Source organism: Odocoileus virginianus, chromosome 2 (genome assembly GCF_023699985.2).
Source record: "Odocoileus virginianus isolate 20LAN1187 ecotype Illinois chromosome 2, Ovbor_1.2, whole genome shotgun sequence".
Taxonomy (NCBI): domain Eukaryota; kingdom Metazoa; phylum Chordata; class Mammalia; order Artiodactyla; family Cervidae; genus Odocoileus; species Odocoileus virginianus.
Window position 1 is genome coordinate 2,852,880 of NC_069675.1, and position 17,315 is coordinate 2,870,194.

Below are 17,315 nucleotides of genomic sequence, written 5' to 3' on the forward strand. Positions count from 1 at the left end.
TCTTGGTGAGCCTGCAGTTTGCCTGTCTTGAGCTCAGGTCCTGTCACAGAGCTTGAAGTGGCTGTGCTTGGCTATGACAGGGCAAGAGACAAGCATCCTGGGACTGTTTAGCACTAAAAAAAAAAAAGGAAACGGACATGTAACTTACAAAAACATAATCAAGGCTGTTGTCACAGGGGCTAGAGAGTGCCAGCTGCTGCTAGACCGATACAGCAAGTGTGCTCAACTGCCACCGTTATGAATCCAGTAAAATGGAAACCAGAGGGTCAGGGACAGCCGGAATGGGCAAATTGCCCCTCCTCTGTCCTCTAGGGGCTGAAGGAGAAAGGTGCTTGATCTAAAACTATGATTGCATTGTCTAAGAACAGCAGTTGCCTCTCGGTCCAGACTTGGGGGCTAGTTGTGGTCTCCAAGTTGGAGTGCCCACCCCTGGAGAGCCCACCTGGAAGGGACCTCACTGCATATCCACTCCGGAGGCTTCAGTCGGGTAGACTCCCACAGCGCCCCCAGGTGCCTCAGCCGGTGGGTACAATGGAGTGCGCCCAGGCCAGGGGCTCAAGGAAGCCTGGCTTAAGAGGGGAACTGGGGAGAATGTTAGGCATTGGGCAGGCAGAAAGGAAAGAGGACATTTCAGATAAAAGGAATAACAAATGCAGAGTCTTGTGTATAGGTGGGCAAGAATAAATTTCATTCATCCATCTGCTGCATGCCACCAACCCCTCAGGCTGTCTTCTCCACCTGGATTATTCTCCCAGGTCTTTGTGAGGCTCACCCCTCGCTTCATCTAAGCCTCTGTTCAAATGCTACCTCCTTGAAGAAGTCTTCCCCCATCAGACCACCCAAAAGAGCTTGGCCCCCATCCCTCTGTCTGTCTCCTCATCTTGCCTTGTTTTTTTCTCTGTCGAACTTAACTGTCAGGTATTAAAATAAGGATTTGTATATTTTTTGTTGTCCTCACACTAGAGCTTAAGCTCCAGTAGGTCATGTTATTTCAACTGCAGTCCCAATGCTAGAGCAGTACCTGGTGCACTGCAGGCATCAGATGCAGGAAATACTTGTTGAATGAACGAATGAATGGGCCTTACCAGAAGGTAAGTACCGGATTTTACTGGAGGGGAGCATGCTGCTCCTGTAACCTTGACTGAACCTAGTAAAGATGGTCGAGGAAAACTGGCTGGAGGAAGTGATGTATACAGACGTGAGAGAGAAGCAGGAGGCAGTGAGGGGTCACACACAATAGTTATGGGTTTAAAACTCAAGAATAAATATTTCGATAAAACATGGAAATGTCTTGAGCTGAATGGCCAGAAAGGAAAATCGCCCATGAGGGACCTGGAAGTCTGGTGACAAGTGTCTCCACCGATGCTGCCAATAATGGACCAAAGAATGGTGCAGAGCCAAGGAAGGGAGAAGCTGGGGAAGTGGTGTGGGACCTATGTTGTTCATAGAAGGTCATTCATGGGCAACTTTGTTTGCCCTGCGCTGGATCCTTGGGTCTCATGGTTTAAATCATCATTCGTGTTTTCCAAGTGTGATCTGATTGTTCTATCTAAAGGTTTCCCTGCCAAAATAAGTTACAAGGTTGTTTTCCAAGGGAGCCTGAGCCCAGAGGAAAAGTCACAGGTCAGAGCCCTGTGTAGAGGTACTGGGCGTTTTTCCCACCTTGCCTCTGGAACTGTTCTTTGCTGGTTAACTTTTCAGGCATGTAGCTCATTTCAAGCATGTTGTCCATTCTATCTCTGTCAGCATTTTTATCTGGACTTGGAGACAGGTGGGAACCAAAGGGACTGAGTCTATTATTATTTTTGCAAAAGAGGCATGCCAGTCCGGTGGAAAGGGCCAAAGATCATAATTGCTTCTGTTGGCAGCTTATTCTGGAATTTTTCACACAATACTTATGTTGGTCACTCACCACAGGTTTACTCATTTTTGCACATTACCTTCCACACTTAATTGTGACCACAGTGCCTAAGCTTTTTAATAGTATTTTCATGACAACATATGTGTTTCTATACAGTCCTTGCAAAGCCCATTTTAAATAACACTCATATGGATGGTCTTATCAGTCTACTTATGTTAGGAAGGTTGAAAATACATTAAAATGTAGAAAATACAAAAAAACCATTTTGGCGGCACACTTATAGAGAAGTCTTGTTAGCTTGTCCATTTCCTTCCAACCAGGTAAAGTTCACATATAACAGGTTGAGGAACACTCCATACTGTCAAGGACCATACAGTCTTCTAAAACAACAATCCGGGGAGGATCCTCTTGAATAGTTCCTGTTCGTCGTTAGGAATTATTTTCCCAAGGATCCTCTGCTACAAGTGAAGTGACCAGATACAGTAATTCCTGACAGAGATGCCAACTCCTAGTGTGGCTGAGATGGCTACAGGATATTAGCTGGTCGCTTTGGAATCCATCATCTGTGCATCTCTGGTCAAGTGTATTAATAACGAAGTAGCTGCAAGGATCCAATGAGGCAGTGATGTCGTGTGTTTACGTTCTTCGTTCTCTCTGGCAGGGTGCAAGTTCATCTAAGGAGGGACTGTGTGTTTACGTCTCAGACCCATAGCAGAGTCGCGCGCGATCAAGGAATACTTAAAATAAGCTTTAGCTTCCGACGCCCAGTCGCCGGTTCTTTTAGCCCTCTTCGAGGTTTGGGTCATTGATTTCTGAGAAAACGGACCATCTCCCTTCGTTGAATACTCTAGCTGCAGTTTCAGGAGCGCCACTCCTCTCGGCGGCCCGAGTCCCGAGCCAGGGACTTCCCAGAGTACGGGCCTGGCTTCCCGGCGCTGGGGACGGCCGGAGGGAACCAGGCGCCCGCGGAGAGCGGGCCAGCTCGCCGCCCAGCGTCCTCCGGTTGCCGCGGCCCAGGCCCACAGGGCCAAGAGCCCCACGCCCCCGGCCCGCCCCGGGATCTCGCCGCCGCTTGTTTACTCCCCGGCGCAGCCTAGTCCGACCCTGGGGCCCGCCCCCGCCCACTGCCTATTGGCTGAGGAGACTCCAGGGCTGGCGACGATTGGCTCGGCGGAGGCGGAGAGGTAGGCTGCGCGGCAGGCCGAGAGGGGGCAGCAGGCGATGGCGGCGGCAGCGGCGGCGGCGGGTCGGCTAGGCTGGTTGCTCGCCGCGCTCTGCCTGGGCAACGCCGCCGGCGAGGCGGCGCCGGACCCGCGACTGCTGGGCGTCTGTTTAGAGGAAGACGGAGCGGCGGGCGCGGGGTGGGCGCACGAAGGGGAGGTTCGGGCAGCGCCGGAGGCCACCTTCCGCTTGCGCCTCTTCGGCTCGGGCTTCTCCAACAGCTCCTGGTCCTGGGTGGCTCCTGAGGGGGCGGGTTGCCCCGAGGGCGGGCCGGCCGCGGCGCCCGACGAAGCGGCAGCCCCCACGGGCGAGTGGCGTGCGTTGCTGCGCCTGCGCGCCGAGGACGCGCGCCCGCACTCTGTGCGGCTGGCGGTGCGCGGGGAGCCTGGCGGTTCGGCGGCCGAAGAGGCGGCAGACCTCACGGGCGAGTGGCGCGCACTGCTGCGCCTGCGCGCCGAGGCCGCACGCCCGCACTCGGCGCTGCTGGCCGTGCGTGTGGAGCCGGGCGGCTCGGCAGCCGAGGAGGAGGCGCCGCCCTGGGCTCTGGGCCTGGGGGCGGCGGGGCTGTTGGCGCTGGCGGCTCTGGCGCGGGGCCTGCAGCTGAGCGCACTGGCGCTGGCGCCCGCCGAGGTGCAGGTGCTGCGCGAGAGCGGCTCGGAGGCGGAGCGTGCGGCGGCGCGGCGCCTGGAGCCTGCACGGCGCTGGGCGGGCTGCGCCCTGGGCGCGCTGCTGCTGCTGGCCAGCCTGGCGCAGGCGGCGCTGGCGGTTCTGCTGTACCGCGCGGCCGGCCAGCGCGCAGTCCCCGCCGTGCTAGGCAGCGCGGGGCTCGTGTTCCTGGTGGGAGAGGTGGTGCCGGCTGCCGTGAGCGGGCGCTGGACGTTGGCACTGGCGCCGCGCGCGCTGATCCTCAGCCGCCTGGCGGTGCTGCTCACCCTGCCCGTGGCGCTGCCGGTGGGCCAGCTGCTGGAGCTGGCGGCGCGGCCAGGGAGGCTGCGCGAGCGCGTGCTGGAGCTGGCGCGCGGCGGCGGCGACCCCTACAGCGATCTCAGCAAGGGCGTGTTGCCCTGCCGGACAGTGGAGGACGTGCTCACGCCCCTCGAGGACTGCTTCATGCTGGATGCCAGCACCGTGCTGGACTTCGGCGTCCTGGCCAGCATCATGCAGAGCGGCCACACGCGCATCCCCGTCTACGAGGACGAGCGCTCCAACATCGTGGACATGCTCTACCTCAAGGACTTGGCTTTCGTGGACCCCGAAGACTGCACGCCGCTCAGCACCATCACCCGCTTCTACAATCACCCACTCCACTTCGTCTTCAATGACACCAAGCTGGACGCCGTCCTGGAGGAGTTCAAGCGAGGTAACTGCTGGGGAATCGCGGAGGGGACGCGAATGTCAGCGTTCTTCCCCCAGAGAAGGAGTGGGGTTTAGGGAAGCCTTGGGGAAAGGTCCCAACGTGGTGGACGACAGGGAGGCCTCTGAGCACCTTTTTAATGAAGATGATGGTTTTGTAGCTCCAAATGATTTTGAAAAATATAATTTAAAGCCTTTCGTTCCGAAAATGACAGAACTATAGACAATAAAAATCTTTTCCGGGCAGGCCCCCAGTTTGGGGAGGTATGTGTACTTGACTCTAACTTTCCAGCTCTTTACCGGGTCATTTTTGTGGGCTTGGGCGTTGTGGCAGGTCCAGACTCTTGGATAGAAACTGAAAGAACATACAGTATAGGGTCTAGGTACCTGGACGCTGTTGTTTGCACATGTATAATACAAAATTAGCTGTAACCTGTGATGTTTCCAGGGCATCATTGTTAAGGTCAGTGAAAAGGGAATGATTGATCCTGCAGTGTGGAAGAAGCTTCCACTTTGATTTCACCAGAAGCTACTTGATCATGGAGACCAGTTGTCTCACCTTCCTTAAAAAAAAACAACAAAAAACTAAAACCCAAGTAAGGGCTCAAGTTCTCTTAACTCCACATTTTGTCCTCTCCTTTCACCCCGGTTCAGGTGAAACTGAGACCCTCCCATTGTGAAGGTTCGGGTTCCCCTGCAGTCTCCCTCTCGGTAACTGGGCTTGATCAGGCTTGAACTTCTGTGGGGACACTTTTGGACTTAGAATGAGCTTGACCACAAAGACTGCATGATTGAGGCAGAGAAGTGAGCAAGGCCCCTCATAATGACTTCCTGACAGCTGTGAAGTCTCCAGGTCCCAGGATCCCATAGGAGGTTCCCTGTGAGCCCCTGGACCGTCAGGGCAGGGAGGCAAAGGTCTGCCTTAGTGCCCACAGCACTGCTGTATGCCAGCCACTAGTGGCCACCCTCACGCACCATCTCCTTTAATCCTTGCAGGAGGCTTGGGTTTTGAAGAATTAGGCAGTTACTGTTACTACTGTTTCTCTGGATTGGGTGGGAGACTTTGATGGGCAGCTCTGGCTGCTCCACTGGAGAATCTCTGGGTGCTTCTACTGGTTTCCTCAGAAAGTAGCCCTGCTCTGGGGAGAGGAGCCTCCCAGGGGCAAGTGCCCATCTCCGAGTATTACGGTATTTTCTGAGGCAGTGGTGGTTCTCGTGGCTGTTTGGCTGCTGGGCTGCCCTGGAGTCAGCAGGGGAGGGTACCATCCTGCCCCTGCCATCTTTCCGCTTGAGGCCAGGCTTGACCACCAGGGCGGTGGCTGCAGGCAGAGCGTGGCACCCTGTTGAAGTGGTTTCCACAGATCACTGACTGGTGTGGAGACCAGAGTAGGGGGGTCCCCGTGGTTGGGAGGGCCCAGTGAGAGGTGATGGTAGCCTGAAGAAGGGTGCTCAGCAAGCGTAGAAAGGAAGACCCAAGAGGGCCTTGGAAGGTGGGCTTAGGATTTTGTGGTTCGCTGAGGGGCTGTGGGGCGGGAGAAGGAGCTGAGGATGAATGTGGGTTTTGGCTTGGTGGTGGCCTTGCCTTTCCCTGAGGCCGAGCACACGCAGGAAGAGAGGGCTTGGGAGTTGGGGCCGGGGCAGGCAGATGAGTTTGTTGTGAACACTGGAATTTGTGTGTGCAGTGGCCTGAGACGTGGGCTGCTAGGAGCAGCCCATGTGCAGTGAAGCACAAGTGAAAGTCTCAAGCAGGAGGGAAGCATCTGGATGTCGGTGGGGAGGTGGTCCCAGGGAGTGATCCTGTTAGCTGAAAGAGGGGCACTAGCAGGGCAGGGGTGGGTGGGCAGTGAGGACGGGTGCTGAGAAGAGGGGAGGGAAGGAAAGTGATCACGAGAGGAGGCTTGCATCATGTCCTTTGGCTCCAACAAGCAGGATAGCCTTGACCTTGCAAGAGCAGTTGTGGCGTGGCGTGGGGAAGCCGTGGTGGGGCCCGCAGTGAAGGGGATGGGCCTTCATGGAGGCATGGCTGCAGAGGGGCGCTAGAGAGCGGAGGCCAGGAGAGGCCAGCAGGGCGGGAGGCCGTTTTCTCGCCTTTTCTTTGTTCGCTTTTTAAAAAGTTTTCATCAGAGGAAAACTGTGTTACGGCGTTGTGTTGGTTTCAGCTGTACAGTGACTCCAACCAGCTATAGTTTTACATATGTCCCTTCTCTGCTGTTTTCATTTATTTATTTAATTTGCCTGTGTGGCATGTGGCATCTCAGTTCCCTGACCAGGGATCGAACTGCAGCCCCTGCGGCCAGAAGCATGGATCTGGGCCAGCCATCGGACCGCCAGGAGCGCCCTACGTTTTGGTTCTAATACGGCGGGGTCCACTGGGCTTGGGTCTCGATGTTGGTAGGGACGGACAGCCACAGTGTGGCTGCTCCTCTTCTGGGGTGGTGGCCTTGGGGCGGGTCTGGAGAGCCCCCTTCTGGAAGGGAGTGGGGGGGGTGCAGTGTGGAGGTTGCATGGAGGGCTACGGTCCCCTTGACCTCCTGACTCCTGTGGGGAGTGAGGGCCATTCTCAGAGCAGGATAGCCTTATCTTTCCTGTGTCGCCTGAACTCTCTCCACTTCTGTGCAATGCAGTCCTTTGGCAGCTAGCTTTACGTTTCCTCACTGAAGTCCTCATTAACCCAGCCCTCTTCTTCATTCCTCTGCTCATGAACAGAGAGCATATTGTAGCCTCCTTGGTGCACGAGGTTTCAGAAATCAGTCCCCTTCCTGTCTCTCTGCCAAGTGTATGAGGCAGGGGTCCCTCTGAATTCCTTGAGGCGGAAGGCCCTGGTGTCTTGGCAGTTACCATTTCAGACCCCATTCCTTTCTCTCTTTCAGACTGTGGTTTGTTCTGGAACTTTAGAGTCTGGAAGAGGCCCCTTCCGCGGTGAGGCACCCCTCAGTCAGTGTGCAGACCTGGGGTGACAGCTGATTGTTTTGTGCACGTGCTGCTAGGAGGAGTGCAGACTTCTGGAGGTGTAGTTCAGTTCAGTCCCTCAGTTGTGTCCGACTCTTTGCGACCCCATGGACTGCAGCACACCAGGCTTCCCTGTCCATCACCAACTCCCAGAACTTACTCAAACTCATGTCCATTGAGTCAGGGATGCCATCCAACCGTCTCATCCTCTGTCGTCCCCTTCTCCTCCTGCCTTCAGTCTTTCCCAGCATCAGGGTCTTTTCCAGTGAGTCAGCTCTTCACATCAGGTGGCCAAAGTATTGGAGCTCCAGCATCAGTCCTTCCAGTGAAGATTCAGGACTAATTTCCTTTAGGATTGATTGGTTTTATCTTTTTCCAATCCAAGGGACTCTCTGGAGTCTTCTCCAACACCACAGTTAAAAAGCATCAATTCTTCAGTGCTCAACTTTCTTTTTTTTAAAATTAATTTATTTATTTTAGTTGGAGGCTAATTACTTTACAGTATTGTAGTGGTTTTTGCCATACATTGACATGAATCAGCCATGGGTGTACATGTGTTCCCCATCCTGAACCCCCCTCCCACCTCCCTCCTCATCCCATCCCTCAGGGTCTTCCCAGTGCACCAGCCCCGAGCACTCGTCTCATGCATCCAACCTGGGCTGGCGATCTGTTTGACATGTGGTAATATACATGTTTCAATGCTGTTCTCTCAAATCATCCTACCCTTGCCTTCTCTCACAGAGTCTAAAAGACTGTTCTATACGTCTGTGTCTCTTTTGCTCTCTCGCATATAGGGTCATTGTTACCATCTTTCTAAATTCCATATATATGCGTTAGTATACTGTATTGGTGTTTTTTTTTTCTGACTTAACTTTACTCTGTATAATAGGCTCCAGTTTCATCCACCTCATTAGAACTGATTCAAATGTATTCTTTTTTTTTTTTTTTTTAGTTTCCACAGTATTTATTAACACTTTATGATGAAGTACTAGGGTTTAACCCATTTAAGTTTTTTCCAAGCCAACCACATAAAGTTCATAAGGATGATCTAACCAATTATCACAGAATCCCACTAACTACAAAAGGATGACTGTTAGGCAGAATTTTGCTTTAAATGGTAATTGATTTACCAAATGATCTGTTAAGTGCCTGTTAATATTAAGGATTTTCCAATAGAAAACACAGTATTTGCTTTTCCATTTTGAATAACATACTAAATTTCTGATCAAAGAAAGGTTACTTCTATTTTTACATAACAGTAAAGATCACGGAACCTTACTCTTACAAAACACGAGTTACAATGATCACTTTCAGAAAGTGGGATTACCAGGCTAGATGAGATCCCAAGTATTAGAACTACATTTTTGAGTTCAACCAATTTAAAGAACATTTTAAAAAGCTATTAACTTAGGCAAAACTGTATAACAGGTCCACTACAAAATCTTTTATTTTTAACTTAAACCTGTTTAAGGGGCCAAAATGACTTTGGCAAATTTGATTAACAGCACAAAATAACGTATCCAAACTTATTGCATCTGAGACTTGCCTTGTTTTACACTTAAGTAGAGTTTACATCGTTTCCACAGATGTACTGATAATCTGTATCTCGAGGAATTTATAAGAGTGACCTATTCAAGTAAGGCAATCATCCTGGTAGCAAACTTTTATTGAAATCTTACATAACTCAAGCTTTATAAAAAGCCAACATAATTGAAAATTGGGTTCTCCCTCTAAAGCCTTAAGTATTCAAAGCCTGAAACGGTTAATTTAAAATTAAGCAAACAAACATAACAATAACAAAACCCCTCCAGCAGATCCTGCTGAAATACTTAAAAAAAAAAAATCTAAATGAGCTTAATCTTTACAAAAGTTATTTTAGCTCAAAAGCTATAAAATCAAAGTTATCTTAATTCTACAAAGAAGGGAGAGGATCTTTGACTTCATGCCATTTCTTTAGAACCTCATCTTTTTCATCAAATTTGGCTACAAATCTGATTTCTGTGTGCCCGTTTTGGGAGGTTTCTTCTTGCAGAAGAGGCCAAGTAGAAACATGAAAGAGTAACTCACTAAGCAAGTAGGAAAGTGTTTGTTCTGTAATAGTGTGCAAAGAATGGAGAGTTCTGGGTTAATCTCTGGAACTTGATCTGGATCGTGACCTTGACTTTGAACAAGATCTAGAATGGGATTTTGAAGCTCTTTTTGGTGCAGGGGACACAGAACGGGCCTTTGAGGGTAGAGCAGGTAGGGGTGAATTGGAACGGGATTGGCTCCTTGATCTAGATTTGGACTTTATATCACCTTTTCCGTTTTCTTTGGGGGAACGAGATCGAGAATGAGACCTGCTTCGAGATTTCTCATACTCATCCTCCGATCTGCTCCGAGAGCGCGAACGGGATCCCCGATCGGACTTGGGTTTAGATTTGCTTTTTGATCTAGATTTCCTGCCTTTGGAACAAGACCGTGACCGACCTTTGCTCAGAGACCTGGATCGGGAGCGACTTTTTGAGATACTTCGAGATCTACTGCGGCTGCTCCTACGACTTCTACTTCGTGACCGTCTTCTGGGTCGTGACCTAGATCTGCTTCCAGAATAAGACCGCCTATGGCTTGTTCGTGGTTTATCTTCAATGAGTCTAATATTTCTCCCATTTATTTCTGTACCGTCCAGTTTATCCAAAGCACGCTTCATGTCAGAGTAGGAGCGAAACTCAATGACACCTTCATTTGTGCGTTCTTTGTGAGCATCTGCATAGGTTACTTCACCTGCTTGTCTCATGAAATCCTTTAAATCTTGTCAACTGCAACGACTAGAAAGATTTTCTACAATAAGTGTGAATTCTGTGCGTACAGGTGGTCCATGTTTGTCTCTCCCAGAGGTTCTCCGACTGCTGTATCCACCTCCACCACTGCGGCTTCCGTAGCTGTAGCCATCGCGATCCCGGCGCGGGCCGCGGGCGTGCTCCACGATCACGCGCTCGCCGCACAGCTCCTTGCCGTTCAGCTCGTAAACGGCGTTGTCGGCGTCGCGGGAGTCCTCGAACTCCACGAAGCCGTACCCATTTTTAAGGTCTATTTCGAGAAGGCGGCCATAGCCACTGAAAAAGCGCTGGATGTCCTTCTCCCTGACGTTGTAGCTCAGGCGTCCTGTGTAGACGCGCGGCATGTCCGCAGCGGGCAAGGGGCCCGAGGGCTGGCGGTCGAATGGCTGACCGCACGGCAGTAGCCGCGGTGCGGGTGCGGTGACGGCGAGAGCCCGGACACGCACCTCGCACCACAGCGGTGGCCGGGTCCTGCCACACAATGGTGCTCAAATGTATTCTTTTTAATGGCTGAGTAATATTCCGTTGTGTATTTGTACCACAGCTTTCTTATCCATTCATCTGCCAATGGACATCTAGGTTGCTTCCATGTCCTGGCTATTTTAAACGGTGCTGTGATGAACATTGGGGTACACGTGTCTCTTTCAGATCTGGTTTCCTCGGTGTGTATGCCCAGCAGTGGGATTGCTGGGTCATATGGCAGTTCTATTTCCAGTTTTTTAAGGAATCTCCACACTGTTCTCCATAGTGGCTGTACTAGTTTGCATTCCCGCCAACAGTGTAAGAGCATTCCCTTTTCTCTACACCCTCTCCAGCATTTAATGTTTGTAGACTTTTGGATAGCAGCCATTCTGACTGGCGTGAGATGGTTCCTCATTGTGGTTGTGATTTGCATTTCTCTGATAATGAGTGATGTTGAGCATCTTTTCGTGTGTTTGTTAGCCATCTGTATGTCTTCTTTGGAGAAATGTCTCTTTTGTTTTTTGGCCCATTTTTTGATTGGATCGTTTATTTTTCTGGAATTGAGCTGCAGGAGCTGCTTGTATATTTTTGAGATTAATTCTTTGTCAGTTGCTTCGTTTGCTATTATTTTCTCCCATTCTGAAGGCTGTCTTTGCACCTTGCTTATAGTTTCCTTCATTGTGCAAAAGCTTTTAATTAGGTCCCATTTGTTTATTTTTTTCTTTTATTTCCATTACTCTGGGAGGTGGGTGGGTCCTGCTGTGATTTATGTCAGAGAGTGTTTTGCCTATGTTTTCCTCTAGGAGTTTATTTATAGTTTCTGGTCTTACGTTCAGATCTTGCATCCATTTTGAGTTTATTTCTGTGTATGGTGTTAGAAAGTGTTCTAGTTTCATTCTTTTACAAATGGTTGACCAGTTTTCCCAGAACCACTTGTTAAAGAGATTGTCTTTTCTCCATTATATATTCTTGCCTCCTTTGTCGAAGATAAGGTATCCATAGGTGCGTGGATTTATCTCTGGGCTTTCTATTTTGTTCCATTGATCTATATTTCTATCTTTGTGCCAGTACCATACTGTCTTGATGACTGTAGCTTTGTAGTATAGTCTGAAGTTAGGAAGGTTGATTCCTCCAGTTCTGTTCTTCTTTCTCAAGGTGGCTTTGGCTGTTTGAGTTTTATTGTATTTCCATAAAAATTGTGAAATTATTTGTGAAATAATTCTGTGAAAAATACCGTTGGTAGCTTGATAGGGATTGCATTGAATCTATAGATTGCTTTGGCTAGAAGGCTCATTTTCACTGTATTGATTCTTCGATCCATGATCGTAGTATATTTCTCCATCTATTTGTGTCATCTTGATTTCTTTCATCCATGTTTTATAGTTTTCTGTATATAGGTCTTTTGTTTCTTTAGGTAGATTTATTCCTAATATTTTATTCTTTCATTGCAATGGTGAATGGAATTGTTTCCTTAATTTCTCTGTTTTCTCATTGTTAGCGTATAGGAATGCAAGGGATTTAATTTTATGTGTTAATTTTATGTCCTGCAACTTTACTATATTCATTGACTAGCTCTAGTAATTTTCTGGTGGTCTTTAGGGTTTTCTCTGTAGAGGATCATGTCATCTGCAAACAGTGAGAGTTTTACTTCTTCTTTTACAATCTGGATACCTTTTATTTCTTTTTCTTCTCTGATTGCTGTGGCCAACACTTCCAAAACTATGTTGAATAGTAGTCGTGAGAGTGGGCACCCTTGTCTTGTTCCTGACTTTAGGGGAAATGCTTTCAATTTCTCACCACTGAGGATAATGTTTGCTGTGGGTTTGTCATATATAGCTTTTATTATGTTGAGGTATGTTCCTTCTATTCCTGCTTTCTGGAGGGTTTTTATTATAAATGGATGTTGAATTTTGTCAAAGGCTTTCTCTGCATCTATTGAGATAATCATATGGTTTTTATCTTTCAATTTGTTAATGTGGTGTATTACATTGATTGATTTGCGGATATTAAAGAATCCTTGCATTCCTGGGATAAAGCCCACTTGGTAATGATGTATGATCTTTTTAATATGTTGTTGGATTCTGTTTGCTAGGATTTTGTTAAGGATTTTTGCGTCAGTGATATTGGCCTGTAGTTTTCTTTTTTTGCAGCATCTTTGTCTGGTTTTGGTATTAGGGTGATGGTGGCCTCATAGAATGAGTTTGAAGTTTACCTTCCTCTGCAATTTTCTGGAAGAGTTTGAGTAGGATAGGTGTTAGCTCTTCTCTAAATTTTTGGTAGAATTCAGCTGTGAAGCCGTCTGGTCCTGGGCTTTTGTTTGCTGGAAGATTTCTGATTACAGTTTCAATTTCTGTGCTTGTGATGGGTCTGTTAAGATTTTCTATTTCTTCCTAGTTCAGTTTTGGAAAGTTATACTTTTCTAAGAATTTGTCCATTTCTTCCAAGTTGTCCATTTTATCGGCGTGTAGTTGCTGATAGTAGTCTCTTACGATCCTTTGTATTTCTGTGTCGTCTGTTGTGATTTCTCCATTTTCATTTCTAATTTTGTTGATTTGATTCTTCTCCCTTTGTTTCTTGATGAGTCTGGCTAATGGTTTGTCTATTTTATTTATCTTCTCAAAGAGCCAGCTTTTAGCTTTCTTGATTTTTGCTATGGTCTCTTTTATTTCTTTTGCATTTATTTCTGCTCTAATTTTTATGAATTCTTCTACTAACTCTGGGGTTCTTCATTTCTTCCTTTAGTTGCTTTAGGTGTAGAGTTAGGTTATTTATTTGACTTTTTTCTTGTTTCTTGAGGTAAGCTTGTATTGCTATGACCCTTCCCCTTTTAGCACTGCTTTTACTGAGTCCCATAGGTTTTGGGTTGTTGTGTTTTGATTTTCATTCGTTTGTATGCATATTTTGATTTCTTCTGTGATTTGTTGGTTATTCAGAAGCGTGTTGTTTAGCCTCCATGTGTTGGAATTTTTAATAGTTTTTTTCCTGTAGTTGATATCTAATCTTACCACATTGTGATCAGAAAAGATGCTTGAAATGATTTCAGTTTTTTTGAATTTACCAAGGCTAGATTTATGGCCCAGGGATGTGATCTGTCCTGGAGAACGTTCTGTGTGCACTTGAGAAAAAGGTGAAATTCATTATTTTGGGGTGAAATGTCCTATAGATAATAGTTAGGTCTAACTGGTCCATTTTATCACTTAAGATTTGTGTTTCCTTGCTAATTTTCTGTTTAGTTGATCTATCCATAGGTGTGAGTGGGGTATTACAATCTCCCACTATTATTGTGTTACTCTTAATTTCCCCATTCATACTTGTTAGCATTTGCCTTATGAATTGCGGTGCTCCTATGTTGGGTGCAGGGCACTCCTTCTGCCCCCTTCTGATGTCTGTGTCAGAAGCTTTCTCTGTCTCCTTTATACTTTAATAAAATTTATTACACAAAAGCTCTGAGCGATCAAGCCTCATCTCTGGCCCCGGATTGAATTCTTCTCCTCCGGAGGCCAAGAATCCTGGCGTCTTTCATGGTTCAGCAACAACCTTTCATCTTGGGGGCTCATCCGGGATTCTTCAGGACAAGGTAAGGATGCTTGGAGCTCTAGTTCTTTGTTCTCCTAGCGAACACGTTTTCTGCTGTACTTTACTAACTCTGGGCTTCCCTTGTGGCTCAGCTGGTAAAGAATCCGCCTGCAATGCAGGAGACTTGGGTTTGATCCCTGGGTTGGGAAGATCCCCTGGAGAAGGGAAAGGCTACCCACTCCAGTGTTCTGGCCTAGAGAATTCCATGGACTATAACAGTCCATGGGGTCACAAATCTGCCTGCAGTGCAGGAGACATGGGTTCAATTCCTGAATCGGGAAGATCCCTGGAGAAGGAAATGGCAACCCACTCCAGTATTCTTGCCTGGAGAATCCTGTGGACAGAGGAGCCTTGTGGGCTACAGTCCATGGGGTCGCAAGAGTCAGACATGACTGAATGACTTTACTTCACTATGTTGGTGCATATGTATTTATGATTGTTATATCCTCTTCTTGGGTTGACCCTTTGATCATCATATAGTGTCCTGCTTTGTCTCTCTTCACAGCCTTTGTTTCAAAGTCTATTTTATCTGATGTGAGTATTGCGACTCCTGCTTTCTTTTGGTCTCCGTTTGCGTGGAATATTTTTTTCCAGCCCTTCACTTTTAGTCTGTATGTGTCCCTTGCTTTGAGGTGGGTCTCTTGTAAACAGCATATATAGGGGTCTTGCTTTTGTATCCATTCAGCCAGCCTTTGTCTTTTGGTTGGGGCATTCAACCCATTTACATTTAAGGTAATTATTGATAGGTATGGTCCCGTTGCCATTTATTTTGTTGTTTGGGGTTCACGTTTATACCACCTTTCTGTGTTTCCTGTCTAGAGAAGATCCTTTAGCATTTGTTGAAGAGCTGGTTTGGTGGTGCTGAATTCTCTCAGCTTTTGCTTGTCTGTAACGCTTTTGAATTCTCCTTCATACTGAATGAGATCCTTGCTGGGTACAGTAATCTGGGTTGTAGGTTTTTCTCTTTCACCTCTTTAAGTATGTCCTGCCATTCCCTTCTGGCCTGAAGAGTTTCTGTTGAAATATCAGCTGTTATCCTTGTGGGAATCCCTTTGTGTGTTATTTGTTGTTTTTCCCTTGCTGCTTTTAATATTTGTTCTTTGTGTTTGATCTTTGTTAATTTGATTAATATGTGTCTTGGGGTGTTTCGCCTTGGGTTTATCCTGTTTGGAACTCTCTGGGTTTCTTGGACTTGGGTTCTATTTCCTTCCCCATTTTAGGGAAGTTTTCAGCTATTATCTCCTCAAGTATTTTCTCATGGCCTTTCTTTTTGTCTTCTTCTGGGACTCCTATGATTCGAATGTTGGAGTGTTTGACATTGTCCCAGAGGTCTCTGAGGTTGTCCTCATTTCTTTTAATTCTTTTTTCCTCTCTGCTTCATTTATTTCCACCATTCTGTCTTCCACCTCACTTATCCTATCTTTTGACTCAGTTATTCTACTGTTGGTTCCCTCCAGAGTGTTTTTTTTATCTCATTTATTGCATTATTCATTATTGATTGACTTTTTTTATTTCTTCTAGGTCCTTGTTAAACATTTCTTGCATCTTCTCAATCCTTGTCTCCAGGCTATTTATCTGTAACTCCATTTTGTTTTCAAGATTTTGGATCATTTTTATTATCATTATCATGAATTCTTTTTCAGGTAGACTTCCTATCTCTTTCTCTTTTGTTTGGTTTGGTGGGCATTTATTATGTTCCTTTACCTGCCGAGTATTTCTCTGCCTTTTCATCTTGTTTAGGTTGCTGTGTTTGGGGTGGTCTTTCTGTATCCTGGTGGTTTGTGGTTCCTCTTTATTGTGGAGGGTCCTCCCAGTGAGTGGGGTTGGACGAGTGGCTTGTCAAGGTTTCCTGGTTAGGGAAGCTTGCGTCGGTGTTCTGGTGGGTGGAGCTGAATCTCTTCTCTCTGGAGTGCAATGAAGTGTCCAGTAGTGAGTTTTGAGGTGTCTGTGGGTTTGGTGTGACTTTGGGCAGCCTGTATATTGAAGCTCAGGGCTATGTTCCTGCGTTGCTGGAGAATCTGTGTGGTATGTCTCGCTCTGGAACTTGTTGGCTCTTGGGTGGAGCTTGGTTTCAGTGTAGGCATGGAGGGTTTTGGCTGAGCTCTTATCAATTAATGTTCCCAGGAGTCAGGAGTTCCCTGCTGTTCTCAGGATTTGGACTTAAGCCTCCTGCCTCTGGTTTTCAGTCTTATTCTTACAGTAGCTTCAAGACTTCTTCATCCATACAGTACTGATGATAAAACATCTAGGTTAATGATGAAAAGTTTCTCCACAGTGAGGGACACCCAGAGAGGTTCACAGAGTTACATGGAGAAGAGAAGAGGGAGGATGGAGACAGAGGGGACCAGGAGGAGAGGAGGGGAAGTCAAAAGGAGAGAGAGCAAGCTAGCCTGTGATCAGTTCCCTATGTGCTCTCCACAGCCCGGAACACCCAGAGAGGTTCACAGAGTTAAGTAGAGAAGAGAAGGGGGAGGGAGGAGACAGAGGCGACCTGGGGGAGAAACAGGAGAGTCAAAAGGGGGAGAGGGCAATCAGTCCAGTGATCTTGCTCCCAAGTAAAAGTGGGTACTGAAGAATGGGTTCTTAAAGGTACAAAGTTGAAAAGAAATACCAAAAAGCAAAGATTAAAAGTCTAGAGTAGAGGTTAGATTCTCAAAAATACAATATTAAAAAATAAAACAAAATCGCAATAGTTATAAAAAATGTATATATGAAGTTTGCTTTAAAAATAGGGTCTTTTTTTGCAAGGTAATAGTAGGTTTTAAAAATGAAAATTAAAGGAGTAATAGAGAACTTAAAAGTTAAAAAAAACAAAAAAATGATAATAGTAAAATATATCCAGGAATTTCTCTGGAGCTGTTGCAGGCAGTGTGGGGTCAGTTCAGTTGCAGATAGCTCCCTGTTCCAGCCTATACTTCTCAAGGTCTATAGGCCCCTTCCAGTGTGGTCGGTGCTAACTACAGGAGTTTAATCTGTTGCACCTGTCACTTCCAAAGCGGGTTCCCTCTGTTTATCTTGGGTTCTTCTGTTTGGTGGTCTCTTCAGTACCTAACTTCCGCCCTGACACAGTGGGC

General features: G+C 47.2%; 2 protein-coding genes across 4 annotated transcripts in view; one reads left to right on the forward strand and one right to left on the reverse strand.

Moving 5' to 3' along the window:
- The first annotated feature begins 2,994 nt into the window (after positions 1-2,994).
- CNNM3 (cyclin and CBS domain divalent metal cation transport mediator 3) overlaps positions 2,995-17,315 on the forward strand; it is a 43,236-nt gene continuing 28,915 nt past the window's right edge. For 2 of the 3 annotated variants that reach the window (XR_011490404.1, XM_070474476.1), the window contains exon 1: positions 2,995-4,442. Coding sequence is in view for 2 of the 3 variants with exons in the window: in XM_070474476.1 (XP_070330577.1) it covers positions 3,083-4,442 (1,360 nt within the window). In the remaining variant the exon portion in view is untranslated. The remainder of the gene's footprint in view (positions 4,443-17,315) is intronic. The other variant, XM_070474464.1, reaches the window with a different exon arrangement.
- On the reverse strand, positions 8,814-10,668 carry LOC110145861 (serine/arginine-rich splicing factor 6). The gene is given in 1 exon segment (XM_070474426.1): positions 8,814-10,668. A coding segment is annotated over 1 exon segment (1,038 nt). The 5' UTR covers positions 10,548-10,668; the 3' UTR covers positions 8,814-9,509.